Here is a 20,876-nt window from a genome sequence, read left to right on the forward strand (position 1 = left end):
GCATAGTAAGGTGTTGGGCTTGTATTTAGAAAGATTAATGACACAGCTGTGAGTGAGTAGGAAGAAGAAAAGGAGGCAGAGAAGACCACTTAACCGGCTCTTTATTGGAAGAGGGTGGGCAGAATTCCTTGAACCTGAACTGGGGCCCTGGGGAAGGAAGGGAAGGATGAGGTAGAAAACTTTGTAGAAATAGAATTAGTGGAATTCAGTGACTCCTTTTTTATGGAGTGAGATGGAAGCGAGGGCTCTGCGGCCTGAGAAACCTGGTAGTGAAATTGCCATCAAGAATGGGCGGTCATGGGAGGAGATCTGGAAGGAAAGAGGTCCAGCTCTGTATTCAGTGTGAGGCGCTCACGAGACATCATCTGGAGGAAGCCTCCGCCTGGCAGCTGGTGGTTGGGTTAGGCTAGCGACTGTGACCAGGGCCGGAAGCAGGTAGAGGAGTCTCTGCCTGGTTGGAGTTAGAGAAACCTGGAGACGGCCAGGGAAGTGACAGACTCACCGTTAGGGAAGGATTAATGTCAGGCTGGGTGGCAAGAGTCGAGACAGGCAGAGGAGTAGAAGAGAGGTGCGTGTCATCAGGGAGAAGTTTCCAAGAACTGCACAGATGATCAGCAGCCTTAAGAGCAGAGAGACGGTGTAAGTTGTTTATTGGCTGATGTGTTGAGGGCAGCATTTTAGGTGTGTAGATCTTTGCATGGTATGTGGAGGGTGGGCTGAAGTGGGGCTGCTGGGCGGGGAGGAGTTCTCATGCTTGGATCATTTCATGTGAGATTCATGTGGTTTTGGATAGTTGGAGTCAGTTGCCTCCAGGTTAGAATGTGTTGCCTACCTCTTGCTTGAAGCCAGTTAGCAGGGATTCTGGGTTTGGGGAAGGATGAAGGCATCTCTTTACCATTCCAGGGTCTGGAATTTGTGAAGATGTCCCTCATCTAAGGAAAATACACAACGGCTGTGGGGCCATTGTGTCTGATAGGCATGTGTTTGATTGTCATCCCTTTTCTAGTTCTTTTGAGACAGAATCTCACTATGTTGCCCAGGCTGGTCTCAAACTCGTGGTCTCAAATGATCCTCCTGCCTGAGCCTTCCAAGTAGCTGGGATTACAGCTCATGCCACCACTCTCAACTTCTCTAGTTCTTTTTTGAGCAAACTACTATAGTTGGGGCTAGAGGGTAGAGGTCCCCATTGTTTTAGTAATATAATCCCGGAAGACAGTTTAAACCTTTGAATATGTGGCTGTGGGCTGGAGTTGGCCCTCGAGCAAGGAGGCTTACCCCAGAAAGATGTGTGTTGGCACCTGCTCTCCACGCTTCCCAAGGGGTTGTGCACTCAGGCATCTGCCTGCCACCAGCCCCATGGCCTGGCATTTCCAACCAAAGAAAAGGAATGTACCTTCCTTTCTCCAGGGTTTATGGTAGCAAACGAGTTTAGAGGGTAAGGATAAGGAATGGGTGGGGCAAAAACGGGCCTCCCCCAATAACAATTATTGTTGGTATTAGGAATGAGATTTTACATGTAAATTCTGTTTTAGGATGCAGTGGAACATTGGGCCTTGCTTTTCTCCATACATATTTGGGACACATTTATCTTCCTTTTCTCTGGTCTCCTTTTTTTTTTTTCCTTTTATCAGTTTCCTTCCAAAAGTTACCCCACTGCCTGCCCCCAGCTTCCCTTCTGCCCACACTTGCTGGGTTAGGCTCTTGGAATTTGTTCCCTTCTCGCTGCTAAGGATGCCCAGGTGGAAGGTTTTGCTGAAAGGGGCATGGTTTTCATTGCAAATGGGGCCAATGGAACATCTGAGGTCACAGCTGCATCTTCATGCAAATGACAGTGTCCCCAGCCCTGCACCCCACTCCCCAAGGGAAGGCTGGGATGCAGCCTGCAGCGGGGTCCAGGGTGTTCCTGAAGCCTGACCCGGCAGAGAGATTGCTGAGTGGGTGGGCAGGACACCCCTCCGGCCCCATGCTTCTTTGGCTTTCCAATCTCACATTTCCTTTCCTTCCCATTTCTGCTGGCACTTTCTCCTTAGCCTCTCCCTTTCTCCATCTCTTTCCTTTCTCCACTCTCGCAAGCAAAGCAAACATTTAACTGCATTCGGTTTCTCTCTCCCCTCTGTCTCTCATCTCTTTTTCTAGTCCATTGAAAACAGAGGTGAAATATCAAATAGTCAATATTTTATTTGCAGTTTATAAGCCTTGGTGTAAGTGGATTTGGTCCTGTGGGAAGTACAAGGTACTTATTGGGAATAAATGTTGGGATATGGGGATATGGAATGTGAGAACTTCGGCTGTGCGCATCTTCCACCCGGGCAGAGGAAGCAGGAACCCACATGGCTTCCTTACAAGCAAATAATATGGTGCGGGTGAGTTACAAATCAGAAGAGCCGCACTTTGTTTCCAAAGCCCTCTGTGATCAGCGGGCATTTAGCGTCCCTCTGCCAGGCATTGGTCTTCATTTTTTAACATAGGGATTATGGTACTTGCCATTACTCCCTTGGTGGAATGTTTTAAGCAATAATGCGTACGTGAAGGCTGTGAAAAACAGGATTGTAATTGTTATTGTCATGAACAAAAATGTCTGAACAAAATATAGAAGCTTTGCATTTGCAGCATGTATAAAATGAGCCGATTGTATTGGATGGTCTCCAGTGAGCCTTTCAAGTATTAAATTCTATATGCCCCAGACAATTTTTGGCGTATCATAGGGGCTCAAACAATAATGGGTTGGACGGACAGATGGATGGATGCATGTCTAAATGTCAGTTGCCCATTGGCCTCCTGCGTCTGTGTCATGGCACTGACACTGTGCCCATGGCACATGGGCACTGCTGCCCTCCCGTGGCCAGCGGCAGTATTACGGTGCGGCAAGCCGCAGCCTGGGCCCCTCTCCCGGTTTCTCCCCAGCCCCTCACCTGGCTCCCTGAGCTGGCTCCTTTGGACTTGTCCTTGGCCTCGATCACTGACTGCCTGCCTTTCCTCCTCCTTCTCTTTCCACCCCGCTCCCTCTCTCCATCTGCCGCTGCAGCACTGCCAGTAACTCCAACCGCAGCACTCCGGCCTGCTCGCCCATCCTCCGGAAGCGGTCTCGCTCGCCAACCCCGCAGAACCAGGACGGAGACACCATGGTGGAGAAGGGCTCAGATCACTCCTCGGACAAGTCCCCGTCCACGCCGGAGCAGGGCGTGCAGCGCAGCTGCTCCTCCCAGTCCGGCCGGAGCGGCGGCAAAAATTCCAAGGTGAGCGGGACCCCATTGGAGGCGGTACCTCCTTGTCAGGGGCTGCAGGAGCGATATTGGGGTGGTGAGCTGGAGAACATCTGCCAGGGTCCTCACGTGATTAACAGCCCTGATGGCCCAGAGACAGTCGTTATCCAGTGAGGTGAGGCGGGACAGGCAGGAGAGACCCTAGTTCAGTATCTTCCCCGCTAAGCATTCTTGGCGGGCTGGGCGAGGTAGGGAGGCTCATATTTTTTTTTAGCTTTGGAGGGGAGATGCTCTGGGAATCATTAGGGGGTCATCTGCTTATTCCTGCTACCGTTTTCAAATTTGGTCCCTGGAGCAGGGGTAGAAGGGAACATTATTTGGGACAGCTATACTGCTAGGGAGAGTCCTCAGGGAACTTTGCAGAATGCTCTTTTTAACCTCCTCCCTGGCCGTCATTCCTGCCTTACCTTTGCACTAATCCACTTGCTACTCACCTGGCAGAGAGGAGGGTGGCAGGGCCTTTCCATCCTCCCAAGGATGTCAGCACTGCCGCCTGAGTACCGGGGCCCTTGGCCCATGGATAGGCCCAAAATAGTCCCGGGGGGTGGGGGCCCTGGGCTAGTTATGGTTCCCCAGAGATGTCCTCCCCCACCCTCGGTCCTCTGGGGAACAGGAGATGTCTTTGTCCAGGGGCTCCTTCAGGAAGCTTTTCTTCACCCTGGGACCCCCAGGGCCTGGGAAGGGGTAATTGGGGACCCCTGGGAGGCATGGGAGCTGGCTTCCCACTTGAATTTGTTTTTTGATTTCTTGTTCTTCCTCTTCTTCCCCACCATTTCCCAAATACCTTCTTTGCATGCATGGTCTTAGTCTCACAAGCGCCTCTCAAAAGTAAGCCATCTTTTGTCTCTGTCCTTTTATCTCCCCTCTAGTGTCGATCTGTCTGTAGTGCTCAGCACCCCCTCCCTTGGCCCTGCCAATTCTGGCCCTTATATCCTGCTTGGTCCCCTTCCCAGAAGGGCCGGCCCCACTGTCCCCCGGCAGGCTGGCTTAGAAGTCATTGAAGGCCCATTTTCACTGCACCTGATGTCGGAGTACAGACTCTCTCCCACTCCCCACCCTGCACCCATGTCTGCCTGCTCCCTGGACACTGCCTCTGGCTGGGAGTTTATTCCCTCCTTATATGGTGCGGTTGAGAAACAGAGTCCTGCTTGGCATTAGTTTCATTCCTTTGGGGCAGGAGACCCCATCTGGTCATATTGCAGGCCCCTCCCCTTTGGTGGTTGATTCTGGATTGCCCAGCAGTGGTGAGTGAGGATGGCAGGAGGGCTGTGCTGATTGAGGGGCAGGGGTTCAGGTCAATGAGTTCCTTGCTGCAGCAGCCACGCCCTCAGGAGCTCTGCGTGCATGCTCTGTTCCTATCCACTCGAGAGCTGCTCAGCCTGGGCACCCCTTAGCGTTTCTACCCACTGCCCAGGCTGGGGCTCATGGAGTGCTTAGGATCCTGAATCATGATCAGAGTGGGGAGCTCTTCTCCCAGAGGGTGGGGTGCCAATGCCTGGAGGTTGGCAAACATTGGCAGACCCTGGAAAGATGTGGTTGGTGCCAGAGTCTTTCCCGGGATCCCAGGAATTCTGAGGCCCTAGGAGAACATGCAGTGAGTGGAGGGTGAGCGATAGGTGTTGGGGAACAGCAAGGCCCATGGGCCAAGGGGGTGGGATGCAGCCTGAAGAAGGGGAAGCCGAGGATGACTTAATAGTCCCAAGTCTCTCAGAGCTTTGGGGAGGAGGAGGGTGAACAGCTGGTTCCCTTTCCTGAGGGAAGGACAAGGGGCAACACGGCTAATCCTGTAGTCTGTGACCTTCAGACTAAATGCACATCTTGGCTCTGAGGATTTTAAATGGCCGTCGCCGGCAGTGGACAGGGGAGGAGGAACTTCACCTGGAGCGAGGAAGCCAGCAGGAGATTTCTGTGGGTTCCAGCAGCTTGGCAGGTGCAGGCATGTCTGACATCTGGGGATGGGGTTTTGAAATGCCCTGTGGCAGCCCCTCTTGAGTGTCTCCCACCTCTGGCTTGATGTGGGACTAGTGGGTGCTCGAGGCTCAGTTGGCAAGAGGAAGGATATGGCCTGACACGGGCATCGGGCTCCCCGCTCCTGCACACTTTTCCATCCAGACTCTGTACACCCCAAGCCTGACTCTTGAGTGGCTGGGGATGTTCTGTAAGCTCCGAGGCAGGATGAATCATTTGAATGGGGTAGCCAGGCCAGGCGTCAGGGACCAGGTAGAATTCTGAGTGGGATTTTGGAGAGGCTAAAAGGAGACATGATGAAGGGACTGAGAGCCAAGCAGGAATCAGGAGCCAATCTGGGCCTTTTCGTAGGAACTGAGGAGGCAGGGGCTGGGGTGAGTGCAGGTCTCCTTTCTCCTGGGAGATTGGGTGAATGTCACGCCCATCCCTGGCAGAAAACATTCTGAGTTTTCTGACATTGGTTCCCCACTTCCCCACCTCATTCTCCCACTGATCATTGCCATTGACACCTGCCCTGCCATCCTTTCAATGGAGTTAAAATAGGACGGGCTCATGCGAGGAGGGACACAGTAGTATCCCAGGTGGAGTTGGGAGCCGCTGTATTGGTCTGGGACGTGCATGTGCGGGACACACAGACTTCAGAAGAGGAACACTAGAACCAGTAGGGGAATTAGGCTCTTTGAAGGCCAGGGCCTGGAGCAGATGGTGCAGCGAAAAGAGGAGGGTCTGGTAGCGGGATGGGGACATGCCCCTCCCCAGTGGAACTTCTTCTGGGGTTAATCACATGTATTCCCAGCAAGTCATTTCATAGCTGTTTTTACTGATACTGTTGTAGCTAGTCCACCTCACTCCCTGTCTCCTGGCTACCCCAGAGGACACCATGCCTTTTATTTTTTGGGCAAGCTGGCCAGTGCCTCTGCTTCTCCCTGGGTCCCATGCACGGGATCTTTCTTTTCTTCTTTGGGCCTCAGTTTCCTCATTTGCTACTATGTAGGCATGGCACCAGGTGATCGCTAAGGCCCGACCCCTCTGGATCCATCACTGTGCAGCCCGGGGCGAGCCCTCCTAGGCGCAGCCCTGCCCCAGCACTTCCTTCCTGATGAGTTTGTGCTGCTGCCCAGCTTCCGCCCTGTAGTGACAGCCTGTGGCCACCAGAGGGAGCGAGGGGCCATTCTACCGCTCTCCCACCTGCCCTGAGGGCGGGCGCAGCAGGTGCGGCAAATCACGGCTGCTCCTGCCCAGCTGCACGCCTCCCGCCCTCCCGCCGCGGTGCGGGCATCACCCTCGCGCCGTGGCACTGACCCTCCTTTGACTTTCCTTTTTTTTCAAACCTAATTTTTGTGATTTTCTTTCCAGTATGACAGACTTAACCTGATCAAAGTAAGAATTGTTTTTTATTTCTAACTCCTACTAAATGTAGAGCTCCCCTAGTCCCTGCCCGCACCCCGCCACACCCCGCACCTTAATCTTCCAGACTCCCAGAGCCTTTGCAGTGCGAGATGTTTCTGGAAACCACCTCCCAGTAACCTGGGTCTGTTTCCAGGGGCCTTGCATTCCGATAAGTGCTTGCTTTTCAGACCTTCTAGGGAAAATGATAGAAATGAGCGTGTCCCCAACAGCTGTGTCTTTGTCCTGACTCCCTTCCTCCTCTTTGGCCAAATCCATTTATTATAAGCTGTCAGAGAAGCCTCCATCGCTGCTCCCTGGTTCTGTGCCTTCCTTCCCTCGGACCTGGTCCTCCAGGTAGGGGCTCTACGGCAAACTAAAGCCAGACGACGAGGGGCGCCCCTCCTCACCCTCAGAGGCCTGCAGCTCCTCTGACTTCCCTGCCCCTGTGGGTCTGGGTACTTCCTGTCTGGCAGCACCTTTGGGACTCATTTGTGGGAATGCAGAACCGCAGGCATTGAATGTGCCTCCAACAGGCTGGGCAGAGTTTGGGGACCCCTGCCCACAGTGGACAGGCTCGGGGGCTGCTTTGGACGTGGCTGGAGGGGAGACCCATTGTTCCTGTGGCCCCTCAGCGGCAGCATGTAAGAAGCCACCTGGAGATTGCTGGTTCAGGGCAGAGCCTCAGCACAGTCCTGCTCCTTGGTATCTTTCACGTTTCTTTTCAGTTCTTTAAACATTGTTCTTATCCACCCTTTACAAAAGAGCAAACATTAGATACAAGGGCATCACAGGGCAGGTTAGAGACAGGACTGGCTTCCCTGCCTGAGGCTGTGTGTGACCCTCATACTTTGTTCCACACAGATTTGGAAGGCACAGGCGCCGACGTGCCAGCCCATGCAAAGGGGCCATCTACTTCTATCTACCTGGGGCAGGAGGGAGCCCCGTGCAGGAGGAGTCACAGGCATCTGGGGTCCCCCTGTCAGCCCATGTTCCTATTGCCCCCTTTCCTGCTAGTGCCTTATACGAAGGTCACGGCATTGATACTAGGAGCTGGGAGCTTGGGAGATGGTTTCTCCGTTGTGAAGCAGATCTCATGACCTGGGTTGCAGTTGAGGAGACTGTGGGGCCGCCGGGGCGGGCCGCTCCCAGAGCGCATCTTCCCACTGCTGAAAGGTGTCTTTTGTAATGAACATCCGCACAGCCTCCTGCCCTGTGGGCTCCGAATCAGGGCTTCTGTGTGAGGACTCGGGAAGTGAGCCATTGCTAGGCGCAGACCCCAGACGCAGCCTGCTTGCCCCATCTACCTCCTCCAGAAGTGGGTAGCCTTGGCTGCAATGCCTAGAGGCGAGTTTTCAGGTTGTGGACTCCCATGTGGCCACACCTTTCTCAGGAAAAAATAGTTTTTAATGTTTGGATTTGGGCCCTTTACCTGCTGAGACCTCTGAATTGGAGGTGGGGATGAAGCTATGATGGGAGGGTGTGGCCTTTGGAAGGACCGTGGTGACAGGCTTTGTTGGGAAGTGACCCTGGAGAGCACCTTGCAGAGGGGGACTTGCCATTGGCCTCTGGTCACATCCTGGCCATCGAGGGCATGTGTGAGGGCAAAGCTGCTAGGAAGCAGCCCCACCCACACGAGGCCCCTCAGCCCCCTCCAGCTCCTCTGCGGACTGGTGTCACTGTGGGGGGTGAAGGTGGACCATCTTCACAGAGTTCTGGTGGAATGGGGGAGATAGATCACATGACCAGCGGTCATCACTGTGGGCACACACCCACCCTTGGGTACGTAGTCGCTTCCTCCCCTCTAGACACAGCAGACATTCGAGGACCATGGCTGCTCTTGTCTGCCCTTCTGGGTCAGGACGCTTTAACACCACGTGGAGGGGATCCAGACCTCTGGGTAGAGCTAAGGTATTCCACCCAGTGACCCCTAAAACTGAAAATAATCTGAGCTCTACCAAGAGATGGAGCTTAGGCATGTGTGTGTGTGCATGCACGTGTGTGTGTGTATATGTGTGTGTGAATGTATGTCTGTGTATATGTGTGTCTCTGTGTATATGTGTACGTCTCTGTGCGTGCCTGTGTGTATATGTGTGTATGTGTGTATATGTGTGTATGTGTGTATATGTGTGTATGTGTGTATATGTGTACGTCTCTGTGCGTGCCTGTGTGTATATGTGTGTATATGTGTGTATGTGTGTATATGTGTGTATGTGTGTATATGTGTACGTCTCTGTGCGTGCCTGTGTGTATATGTGTGTATGTGTGTATATGTGTGTATGTGTGTATATGTGTGTATGTGTGTATATGTGTACGTCTCTGTGCGTGCCTGTGTGTATATGTGTGTATGTGTGTATATGTGTGTATGTGTGTATATGTGTGTATGTGTGTATATGTGTACGTCTCTGTGCGTGCCTGTGTGTATATGTGTGTATGTGTGTATATGTGTGGTGTGTGTGCAAGTGCACATGTATATGTGCATGTCTGCATGTGTGTGGTGTGTATGTGTGTGTTTGTGTATATGTGTGTACGTGTATTTGTGCGTGTGTGTGGGGTGTATGTGTGCATGCGTGTCTGTGAATGTGTGTACGTGCGTGTGTGTGTGCATGTGTGTATAGTGTGTATGTGTGCATGTGTGTGTGAATATGTGTGGTGTGTACATGTGCATGTGTGTATGTGTGTTTGTGTGTGTGTGTACGTGTATTTGTGCGTGTGTGTGTGTATGCGTATGAGTATGTATGTGTATATGTGCACACGAGCTTTCCTATCTGCGTGTCCATCTGTCTTTCAAGTGGGATGTACATGAAGGACTACTGGCCGAAGGGCTTGAAGACAGACAAGGCATGATCTTAGCTAGCCCTCCTGTTCCCCTGAGAGACATTCAGGTCCCCTTTCTCCTGGGTCTGGGAATGGAGAACACCTAAGTTCTGGAGCTGGGGTGGGATCTATTTTGCTTGTTCGGAATTATGGCACCACTGGGTTGGAATGGACCCTTCAACCTCCTGCCCCATGCAGAACCCCCAAGCACTCCCCGACCATCACAGTTTAGGTACAGCCCATTTTTTGGCACAGGAGGGATTTGCTCACCCGCCTGCTGAGAGTGCAGTTGGAGGGAGTTTTAGGTAGTCCCCTGTCTACCTCGAAAGTGTCCCACCCTGCCTTTTACAGGGAGCTGTCTTAGAGCAGAAGGCTGGGTTGGCCGCCATCACATTTTGCTTCTGGTCAGGGCCCATTTGGGGACTGGGTCTCGAATGCCCACGTGCGCCCCTCACCCCATCAGAACCTTGCGATGGGGCTCCAGCTCCCTTCTGGTTGAGCTCTAGCTGGTGCTGCCGCTGCCTGCCACCCCGCCCGCGGTGGGCTTCCAGCATGGACTGCTCCCGGGCCTCCTTTCTGGAACTGCCTTGAGAAAGGAGGACCCTTCCTGAGCAACCACATGGGAAGCATTCAGCTGCATTTGGACCCCTCCTCCCTGCCCAGCCTCCGCTGTCTGTGTACCCTTCCCCCGGCCCTTCCCCCCATCTGTTCCCTGACTAATTCTACCTTCTCTTTCATTTTCTCTTTTCAGAAAAGCCAGAGCTGGTATAATGTAAGTATTCCTGTTTCCCTTCTTGTTGGGTACCTGAGGGGGTTGGAGGTTGGGGGGAAGGGGCATGGGGTGCAATTGGGGGAGGGGGAATGGAGGTTGGGGGGAATGGGTGTGGGGTGCGATTGAGGGAGGGGGTTGGAGGTTAGGGGGAAGGAGTGTGAAGTGCGGTTGAGGGAGGGGGTTGGAGGTTAGGGGGAAGGAGTGTGAGGTGCGATTGAGGGAGGGGGTTGGAGGTTGGGGGGAAGGGGCATGGGGTGCAATTGGGGGAGGGGGAATGGAGGTTGGGGGGAAGGGGTGTGGGGTGCGATTGAGGGAGGGGGTTGGAGGTTAGGGGGAAGGAGTGTGAGGTGTGATTGAGGGAGGGGGTTGGAGGTTAGGGGGAAGGAGTGTGAGGTGCGATTGAGGGAGGGGGTTGGAGGTTGGGGGGAAGGGGCATGGGGTGCAATTGGGGGAGGGGGAATGGAGGTTGGGGGGAAGGGGTGTGGGGTGCGATTGAGGGAGGGGGTTGGAGGTTAGGGGGAAGGAGTGTGAGGTGCGATTGAGGGAGGGGGTTGGAGGTTAGGGGGAAGGAGTGTGAGGTGCGATTGAGGGAGGGGGTTGGAGGTTAGGGGGAAGGAGTGTGAGGTGCGATTGAGGGAGGGGGTTGGAGGTTAGGGGGAAGGAGTGTGAGGTGCGATTGAGGGAGGGGGTTGGAGGTTGAGGGGGAGGAGTGTGAGGTGTGATTGGGCTTTCCTGTGGGCTTCTTTCCTTAGCAGGCCCTTTACTCCTAAACCAGCTGCAGCGGTTATTTTCTGCAGCAGGACAAGGCAGCCTTGAAGAGGGAGGATTGCATTCAGGGGACCGAGGAGGCGTGGTCAGCTGTATCCACTGCCTCACCGAGGCTCTTAGATAAGGGTCTATCAACCCTAAAGGAGGAGACCCATCAGGGAGGGAGTGGCCATTCCAGAGCCTGACAGAATTCTGGTGCTGGGGCAGCCTGGGGGTCTGAACTTCGTTTTCTTCCCTTAACATTTCGGGGCAAATCCAGCCGGAAAACTTTCCCCCATTGATAGAAGAGTCAACCCATGTGATGGGCTTTGACCCCTGTCCCAAGGACCCCTTCAACAGCTGCAAAGCATGCCCTTCCTACAAGGCCTCCTGGTGCTTGGGGCTGTGGTGAAGGCGTGGCATGGGGCCACTGTCTAGGTCATCCTGGGGGTGCCCTGTGCAGCTGCTGCATACCTAGAAACTGCTGTGGGGTAAGCAGGCCTGGCGGAGGCCACAGCCTCTCAGTCACACAAACTGGGTGGTGGGATTTGGACGTTTTCCCCTGCAGAGCAGCTGTCTGAGCTCTCAGCTGGCCCCCGCCGTGTGTTCTGCCCTTTGGGGACTTCACACTGGAGGGGCTGACCTCAGATGACCCTCTGAGCCTGCCCTCCTCACACCTAACTCTGATGAATCCTGGAAAAGCTGTCTTTGCCCCCTCCCTGGACACACCAGGTTCTGCTCCAGCAGGAGACGTGGGCATGGAGTAGCTGTGGCTGTGAAGGACAGAGTTGAGGAGGGCACTCTGGCCAGGGGATGGGCTGGAGGGGAGAGGCGTGGGTTTAATGTAGGGACAGGGTTGCAGATCAATTGTGTGGGCTGGTGTGTGTTTTCCTACTTGGTGCTGGACGTTTCTTCAAAGTCAGGCATGTGCTCACAAGCCCTGCAGCTGCCAACATCCTGCTGCCCAGTGACCAGCCCGTCCTGGGTGCTGTTGATCTGCAAGCCTTGGCCACCACCTGCCCAGCACCACAAACAAGGCAGAATTCGGTGGGCTGTGCTGAGTTGTGGAGAGGAGTTATGGGCTGAGGTATCTTGGGGTGGCAGAGAAGCCAGACTCTACTTCTATCTCTGAGTCAGCCCCTTACCTTCTAGGAGGTTTCCTGGTCTGTGGCCTCAGAGGAGGGGAGGGGCGTGAGTGCTGAGCTTCCTGGGAGCGACCTGCAGCCCAGCTGTCATGGGGACCCCAGCATCCTTCACTCAACTCCCCCGGCACCTTTTTGAGCAGCATCGCACAAATTCAGGCCCCCATAGGGGAACAGGATCCACGTGGCGCAGGCCTGTTAGACAGTTCAGACATCCCTGTTTGGACAGGCCAGCCCCTGTCCTTGTTGCTAATCTCTTTCTTCTTCTCATCTGTCATTGCTCTTTTTATTGCTGTTTAGCTCAGCCTTTTGTTTCGTCTCAGCCTATGCTTCCTTGGATTCTTCTCAGCCCTTTGCTCTCTGACTCCACCCCTTTCCTTTCCTTTAATCTCCCACCATTTACTTGTTTCTCTGATTTCCACTCTCCCGGGTAGGTTTTCCTCTCTGTCTGATTCCCACAGGCTTTACTTTCTCCCCTTCTCTCCGCCATCCTTTCCCCCTGATTCCTTCTCCCTTAGCCTCCGCCTGAGTACTCTGTGTAGCAATGGGGTAGAAGCAGAAGCTGTCTCCTGGCTGGAGGATGGGGTGGGCCAGAAGTCAGGGGTTCAGATGACACATACGAGAGCCAGCAGAGGAGCTGGGCATGACGGAGCCTTGCTTTCTGATAGTGCCACCTGCGCCAGGGATGTGCAGAAGCGGTTGGACCTCAGCGATTCTTTAAATCATCCCTTGGGATGTTCTCTTTCCCGGCCTTGTCCTTCCTCTTCCTTTACTAATTCTCACTTGTCTCCTTTCACCCTCCACCCTCTCATCCCAAGTGCATTACAGAAACATCCCTGACTCTCCACTTAGCTCAGATCATTCATTCTCAGAGGCCAAGAGCTTCTCAAAGGAGCTCTTTGCTGAGGAGTGTGTGGGGCTGTCCTCTCCTGGATTCATGCGGCCCCCCTGGGAGTCCGCCCTCAGGTAACAGGGCACCCCTGCTCCTTCAGTGTGCGGTGCTCATGTCCGTGCTCTCATGTGCAGACGCCTCCTTAGGAGCTGCAGCTGAACAAGCTCCTCTCCCAGCACCCCTCCACAGCTGTCATCTGCGCCTCTTCAGGAGCCCCTTGCCCTGCCTCTGCTGCGTTGACTTGGTTTCCTGTGTTCCTTTAGGGAGCTTTTCTGTGTTCCTTTAGGGAGCTCCGTCTTCCTGCCCTGCCTCTGCTGGGCTGCTTGGAATCTGCCCTTCAGGCAGGATCCCTCTCCCCTTCTCAGCTTTGCTGACTGGCCCTCTATAACCTCTCTCTGGATCCTAGGGTCAGCGCTCCAGCCATTCTGGTATCTGAGGCTCATTCATTTCACCGGAAGTCCTTCAGAGAGGTAAAGGCATTGTAAGCCCAGCCCTGGGGATGCTTAGGAAACCCCTGGCTGGAGTCAGAGCAGTGAGGGCCAGTGCCCTGCAGAATCGCTGATAGTGGCAAGAGCATTCAGGCCCGCTGGAGCAGCCCGGGTCTGACAGGAAAGGAAGCCCAGCCACCACCCAGCCCATGCCCCAGCCTCCCCCTTCACCTGCTGCCTCTCTGCACAAGACAAAAGCATTTCCTTTTACATGGCTAGCCAGAGAGGAGCCATTGCCATGATGACAAACATGCTTGGTCTAAAGAGTGAGTCATGCGGAGGCAAGTGGCTGGACCCCAGGGACACGGGGAGAGGCCGTGGCAGGAGAGTGTCAGGTGCAGAGTGGGGTTTGAAGGCTGTGCCATCTACAGGTACCCTGAGTCCTCCCAGGCCTGATTATATGTACTCCTCCTTATCCCCAATGCTCCAGTCTACCACCCCAGTCTTATTCATCAGGGCCCTCCAATCAAGGGAGCTGTCCCAGTAGACATGAGATGGAGGGAAAAGCAGAAATAGGATTTTGCCTTCAGCAGGGAGCCAAGGGCAGAGTTGAGGGGCAACCTGGCTAGGGCTGTTGGGGCAGGAGGGGTGAAATTTACTCCCTCTCAGCCCCCAGCAGGGCATAAGTTCCCAGGGGCTTCTTTCCTTGGCCTCCTGGTGCATTCCTTTGGGCAGTCTTCTCTATGGCAGCCCAGGAAGGAGCATTTCTGAGATCAGAGCACAGGAGCCCAAACCCTGGCAGCTGCCTGCGACTTAGCACCCTGCTTGCCTGAAGCACCTGCAGTTAGGGCTGCAGCTTTGTGGAGGAGAGGGAGGGATAGTGCCAAGCCTGGGGAGCGGCTGGCATAAGCGAGAGAGCAAAAAAACAAAGGTTTGTAGGAATAGAATTCAGGGTGTTGGGAGTGGGCAGTGGAGAGGGTAGGAGACCTGTCTGGCACCTGGCCTTGCCCCAGGACTGACGATGCTCCTCCACCTCTGTCTGTCTCCCCTCTGTATTTACTCCCAACTTGAAGGGTCTTCCTGGCTCCCATCCTGAGTTTTTCAGATGAGCCCCCAGCCCAGCCCAGCCCTACCCCTTCTCTACCCTTCTGCATAGCCCCCATGTCTGCCTCAGTCTCCTTTTCCCTCCTTTGCTCAGTTACCTCCTCGTCTCCAGTCCCACATCTGGCTTCTGCCTATCCAGATTTGGCTGCAAGGTCAGAGTTTCCTGGGTGGATCTTAACTGGTTTCTTCCTAGGTGAGATCAATGCTCCACTGAAATCCATCTGTTTTCTCCTGGGCTCCTCCACCCCCTCCTTCTCGCCGTCCCTGGGAAGAGGGTACCACTTGGTCCCGGCTCCTGATGTTTGCCGTAGAGTTAATGTTTAGCCCAGGGTCAATTCCTTCTCTGCTGACTCTCACCCAGCCCTGCCCAGCCCTTGGTGTGGGTGTGGGGGAGACAAAGGCTTCTGCGTAGGGGGCTCATCTCCCAGGGCTTTATCTCACAGGGCGTTTCCTGTCTCTATCTCACCCCTTATAGCCCAGGCAGCCACTTGGCCTGTAGCAATACTCAGATGTTTTCGGGTAGTTACTGTAAGGATCCAGAGTCTCTTGGAGCTACCTACAGCTTACATACTGGGGTCTGGTGTCACCCCAAGGGAGGCATACTGGTCACCTTGGAAAATGGACTTGCTACGTTTGCCTGCCACACTGCTCAGGATAGGGCTGACATGCAGGGCGAAGAGAAGCTCTCACGTGTGCTGGAGAGAGTGTTGGCAGCGACCAGGCACTGACACGCCAAACATATGGAATCAGGGATCTTTGTGTGTACATGTAAGATGCAGTGTCAACAGGCGTCCTTTGAGAGGTAGATAAGGAATGCATTCACTTGGTAAATACTTTCTTAGCACCTGATACAGTATCCCTTATCCAAAATTTTTGGGATCAGATGTGTTTTGGATTTGTGATTTTTTTTGATTTTGGAATATTTACATATATATATACACATATACACACACACATATATATATATATATAAAAGATATCTTGGATCCCAAGTCTAAACACCAGATTTATTTCCTATATCACTTATACATATAGCCTGAGGATAATTTTGTATAATATTTTAAATAATTTTATGCACCAAGAAAAGTGCTGACTGTGTTTTGGCCGGGATGTGTCACCTGAGCAGCCTGTCATGTAAGGTCAGCTGTGGAGCCTTCTGCTTGCAGCATCATGTTGGGGCTCAAGAGGTTTCACATTTTCAGATTAGGGATGCTCAGCCTATATTTGCAACACATCATGGCAAGTGCAGGAGAAGATATGAACCTGTTTGAGGCATAGATCCTCCCTGGAGAAGGCGTCCTTCTGGTAGAGTGAGACATGCTACACCACGAATGGAGAGCCGCGTCTGCATCCATGGGGTGTCCATCTAGAGAGGCTTGTAGGAGTTTGTTAGGGGAGCGTTTGCGGGAGGAGTCAGACTCTTCTACTTTCTCCAACACTGTTTACCTGGGAGAATCCAGGTTCCTCTGAATTAGCATCTTTGGAATCTACTTTTTTTTTCTTTTGAGAGTCTCTCTCTGCCGCCCAGACTGGAGTGCAGTGGTGCGATCTCGGCTCACTGCAACCTGCACCTCCAAGGTTCAAGCGATTATATGCCTCAGCCTCCTGAGTAGCTGGGATTACAGTCACCTGCCACCATATATGGCTAATTTATATTTTATATATATATTTGTAGTGGAGACGGGGTTTCACCATGTTGGCCACGCTGGTCTCACACTCCTGACCTCAAGTGATTGGCCCTCGTTGGCCTCCCAAAGTGCTGGGATTACAGGCATGAGCCACCGTGCCCAGCCTGGAATCTATACTTTTAAATGTGTTCACTGGGCCATTTTTAAGTAAAGTTTGGGGGCTGCTGTATTAAATTACCAAGACTCCTAAGACAAAAGCACCATTCCTCATCCTGTGCAGGCCAAGACCCTCCTGGCAAGGTGGTCGAGCTGGGAAGGGTGAGGGGGCGGCCCCATTTCTTTCAAGGGTCTGACTTTTCCTGGGAATCCACATCTTCCCAGCCCCACTGCTGTCTCATCCCTGTTCCTAGCTTCTTGGTCTGGGGCCTTTCTTGCCCCGTTGGCCTGGCTTTCATTTCCCTGGATTTTTGCTGCTTTGAGGACCAAAATCTGTGCTTTTAGTATTGCTACTTTGCCCTTAAGATCTGAAGTGTTTTTGGGCTTGATCCCCCTCTTGCTAATGCTGGAGGTTGTACAGGGTCCATGGGAAGGAAGAGGGTGCCTCAGACAGATCCCAAAGCTGTTGATCTCAGCTTCTCCGCCACCAGCGTGTCTGAAACTGGGTCAGCAAAATCCCCAGGCTGCTACTGCTGCTATGGGGAAGTTGGTGGATGGATGGGTTGGTGAGGTGTGAGAGTGTCTCCAGGAAGTCCCTGGCGACTTGAGTCTCACATTTCAGATTTCATCCTAACAGCGGTGCCCTGCTGCCTCCCCTCCCTACTCCACGCCTCCATGTGGAGCCCTGGCCAGCAACTTTCCATTGCAGGAAACGTCTGCTGGGGAGGCCAGGCTCAGCTGGGGGTTACTGGAGGACGTTGGCCGGGACCATCACCCAGATCCTGTAACTTGAAGCATGTATAGGGCCCTGCTCTGCCCGCCCACCCGCTCTGCCTCCCTCCTTCCCTCCCTCTCTGCCACGGGTGACTCTAACAAAGAAGTTGTTTGCTGGTCAGGCGAGCAGAGCAGGGGCTGAGGAAGGGAGTGTGTGTTGGGCTGGAGGTGAGAGCAGGCCCTGTTGCTGCAGCCAGTGGTGGCTGCTCTGCCTGGGTGAGGGCTGTGAGTCATAGCCCAGTGCCCGCCCAGGGTAGAGGTTGATTAAACGTGCCACTCTATGAGACAGACCAGGACTGGGGAGCTGCGCATTTGGTTCCTTTACTGGAGTTTCAGACCAACTATGAGTCACGCTGCTGCATGTGAGTGATTGGCGGGGCTAGACCCTGGACCCGGCTGTGGATCATCGCTGTCCTGCAGAGTCTGCTTGTCTACCCAGGGGCCTGCCTCCCAGACCTCCAGCTGGCCCTGGGCACCTGCTGTGCCATCTGCATCCTCTGGACCCTTGGGTGACTGTCTGCACTGACCAGGGGGAGGTGCATGACCACACCACCTCTGGGTTACTCTCCGCCCGTGGACCAGCCAAGAAGGACAAAGCAGAGCCCACCATGGGAGACTGGCCAGCCAGCTTGCCCTGAGAACCGCACCGACCACCTCCTCTCACTTGTGAGGCTTCACGCTGGGCACGTAGCTCTAGGAGCAGAAAGGACACCTGTCAGAGTCACACAGGCCCTCTGCCAAGAAACCAGAGGCCACCCATCCACAGTCAAGCCAGGGGAGACCAACGGTTTTCATTGTGTGGGGACAGTCGGGAGTCAGTGCTGAGGGAGCCAGGCGTCGTTGGGAGGGGCAGCCGTGCTGGGCAATGGAATCGCTGACGGAGTCGGGGATCCTCTGGAGTCTCCTGCTGGAGCAGGAGAGCCAGCTGCTGCAGTGGTACCTGAAGCAGCTTGGCCATGCACCTGCTGCCACCGAACACCATTGCTGGCACGGATCTGAGGAAATCCCAGCCGTGAGTGTGTGACCCAGTTTCTCTGAGTCTCTGTGGTAGTTCTGCACCCTTGTCATGCCACTTGGCTCTCCTACCCGAAGGCCCCAGATTTGACAATCTTGGAACCAAAATTATTTGACCATTTTAAATTGAACTAGGTGAGCCAGGTCCCACCTTTGGGGTTGCAGGAGGGAGAGGGCTGGGGTCTCCAGCTTCGAGAGGCTGCGTGGTGGCAGGCCCAGCATGCCCACCTGGTGTGCCTGCCATCCACACAACAGCCCTGTGGAATAGGCATGTGTTGGTTGGATAAAGGAGTCTCCAGACTGATTGACTTAGCAGGCCAGGGCTGGATTCACCCTCCCCTCTCCCTGCTGCTGCTACAGCTTTGTTTTAAGGAAAGTAGGGGCCTCCTGAATTTGCCTGCGGGTTGGAGACTGTGGTCAAATGCCCTGTACCTCCACTTCTGTGGATACCTCAGCTGTCACTGGATATACGAGAATCAAGGGGGAGAAGGCACCAGGACAGAAAATTAGAAATAGGAAGACTTGGGGCTTCAGGGGGTTGGAGGTCTGACATCCAGTTTCACCTGAAGTGTGTTCGGGGTCTCCTGGTCGGCTGCTCCTCAGGCTGACACTGGAACTTTGTAAATACGAAGACCCAGTAGAGGGCTTGGAAGGCTAGTGGGGGCCCCAAAGCAGGTGAACATCTCATTCTCAAGGGAGTGCGCTCTTTTGGGGAAGCCGTTCTGCTTCCTCTTGGCAGGGGGACCAGGAGCAGGTACCCTCCAGAGGCAGCACAGAGCGGGGTCTCAGACAGCACTGAGTCAGACTGCCACGCTCGTATTCCACTCCCAAGTTGCTTAACTTTACTGTTTCTCAATTTCCTCAAGTGCAAAATGGGAGAATAAAAATAATCTGGGGTCTGATGCAATGACCCACGCACAGGGCTTATGGCTGTGCTTGGCACGTGATAAATAACTCCATGTGAGCTGCACAGCAGCTCGAGAAGGTCAGTTAGGCGTAATGAGAACTCACTGGCGATCAGGTGGTCACGCTGGGGTTTTCAGTGTGTGAACTCTGTTCTAAGAGGCAAGGGGGCCATCTAGATTCCATATCTCAGTACCAGTTTGAAACTAATCCATGGGCCAGAGGAATGTTGTTTTCTAAGGTTTTGTTTTGTTTTGTAGCCATAGGCTACACCCTAGGCTGAGGGTCAGCAGCACTGTCTCTGAGTAGGTGGTCAGCGCATCACAGGTGGAGTGCGGGTGTCTCCCTGTGACTGTGCGTGGCTTGTCCCGGGTTGTGCACTTGCTTTCATCTGTCATCTCTGGTGCTCCTCCTCTATGGGCACATATTTTCTTTTTAGTTTCTTTTTTATTCTTTATTTTTTTAATGTAAGATTGTAAGCCCTCGGGTCGGGTGCGGTGGCTCACTCCTGTAATCCCAGCACTTTGGGAGGCTGAGGTGGGTGGATCACTTGAGGTCAGGAGTTTGAGACCAGCCTGGCCAATATGTTGAAACCCTGTCTCTAGTAAAAATACAAAAATTAGCCAGACGAGGTGGCGCATACCTGTAGTCGCAGCTACTTAGGAGACTGAGGCAGGAGAATGGCTTGAACCCAGGAGGCAGAGGTTGCAGTGAGCCAAGATCATACCACTGCACTCCAGCCTGGGTGACAGAGTGAGACTGTCTAAACAAACCAATAAACAAACAAACAAGATTGTAAGCCCTCAAAGGGCAGGATTTCTGTGTATTCAGCTGGCTCATGGGATTTCCAAGGAGGATTTGCTAAGGCAGTTTCTAGGCATGAGCCTCTTCGAGGCAGCCGTGTTGCTGGGAGGGAGGTGAGCACAGGACCGGGGGTCCTGAGATCTGTCACTGACCAGCTGAGGAGCTGGGGCAGGGGGCTTCTCTCTGGCCCTGGTCTCTTCCTCGATGCTGTAAGGACTGGATTAGATGATGTAAGGATGGAGAGGGGAATTGGATGCCTCTCCTGTGCCAGTTGTGTTTTTAGTTCTCTACCTGTGTGCTTATTGCAGTACTGGTTTTATGTTTTATGTGATTTCTTAGAAAATCGTGTCTTTTCCACACAGCCAAGTGCTCACTCTGATAGTCATGACAGCACCTTCTTCTGAGAGGTGCTCTGGGCAATATCATGGGGGGCTGGGCAGCCTTCTTGGGTCCCTGCTTCACTGTCAAGGTGGTGTTGGCAGAAGGCAGAACAGCAGTAGCTGGCATGGTGGATCCCAGGAAGCACCCTGGAGGTGTCCCTCCTTCCTTTCTCTTATCGGGATATAATGAGAGCCCCTCCTTGCTGTGTCTGGCATTTTCTCATTAGTGGAGGCCCTGGCTGCAAAGTGTTTCCCAGCACCAGATTCTCCCCACTGTGTTTCTCCACGCCGAGCCCCGTTCCTCAGCCTGGCCTCCTAGGGTCTGTAGGAGGGCAGAGCCTCATCTTTGCTTTTTAAACACACAAGCAAGTGCTCCTCCTCTTGCCCTTCCTTGCTAACCCCACAGAACCGGGGTGCGTGTGCTAACCTTGGCCATTGTCACGCAGGTGTTAAGCCCCACCTACAAGCAGAGAAATGAAGACTTCAGAAAGCTCTTTAAGCAGCTTCCAGACACGGAGCGCCTCATTGTTGGTGAGTTGGGTGACCTGGGAGGGGATGGGGAGGAAGTCTGGGGAGCCCCCGGCGTAGCACTCAGGGTGCTTCTGTCTAGAGCCCTCAAGCCAACCCAAGTAAGCAAGGGAACAGGGAGAGAGGCTGTCCAGAGCCCTGGACCCAGCTGTCAGGGCTCGAGGCTGAGT

At 53.8% G+C, this 20,876-nt stretch overlaps 1 protein-coding gene across 9 annotated transcripts in view; it reads left to right on the forward strand.

Annotated features, from left to right (window-relative positions):
• LOC105476321 (GRAM domain containing 1B) overlaps positions 1-20,876 on the forward strand; it is a 274,233-nt gene that overhangs the window by 220,053 nt on the left and 33,304 nt on the right. For 7 of the 9 annotated variants that reach the window (XM_071075749.1, XM_024791091.2, XM_071075748.1 and 4 more), the window contains 3 exons: positions 3,026-3,236; positions 10,186-10,206; positions 20,625-20,709. In XM_071075749.1, the coding sequence (XP_070931850.1) occupies positions 3,026-3,236; positions 10,186-10,206; positions 20,625-20,709 (317 nt within the window). Of the gene's footprint in view, positions 1-3,025; positions 3,237-4,070; positions 4,092-6,587; positions 6,612-10,185; positions 10,207-20,624; positions 20,710-20,876 lie in introns of all 9 variants that reach the window. The other 2 variants (XM_011732124.3, XM_071075747.1) reach the window with 2 other exon arrangements.

The sequence above is a fragment of the Macaca nemestrina genome, chromosome 12, assembly GCF_043159975.1.
Source record: "Macaca nemestrina isolate mMacNem1 chromosome 12, mMacNem.hap1, whole genome shotgun sequence".
Lineage (NCBI taxonomy): Eukaryota > Metazoa > Chordata > Mammalia > Primates > Cercopithecidae > Macaca > Macaca nemestrina.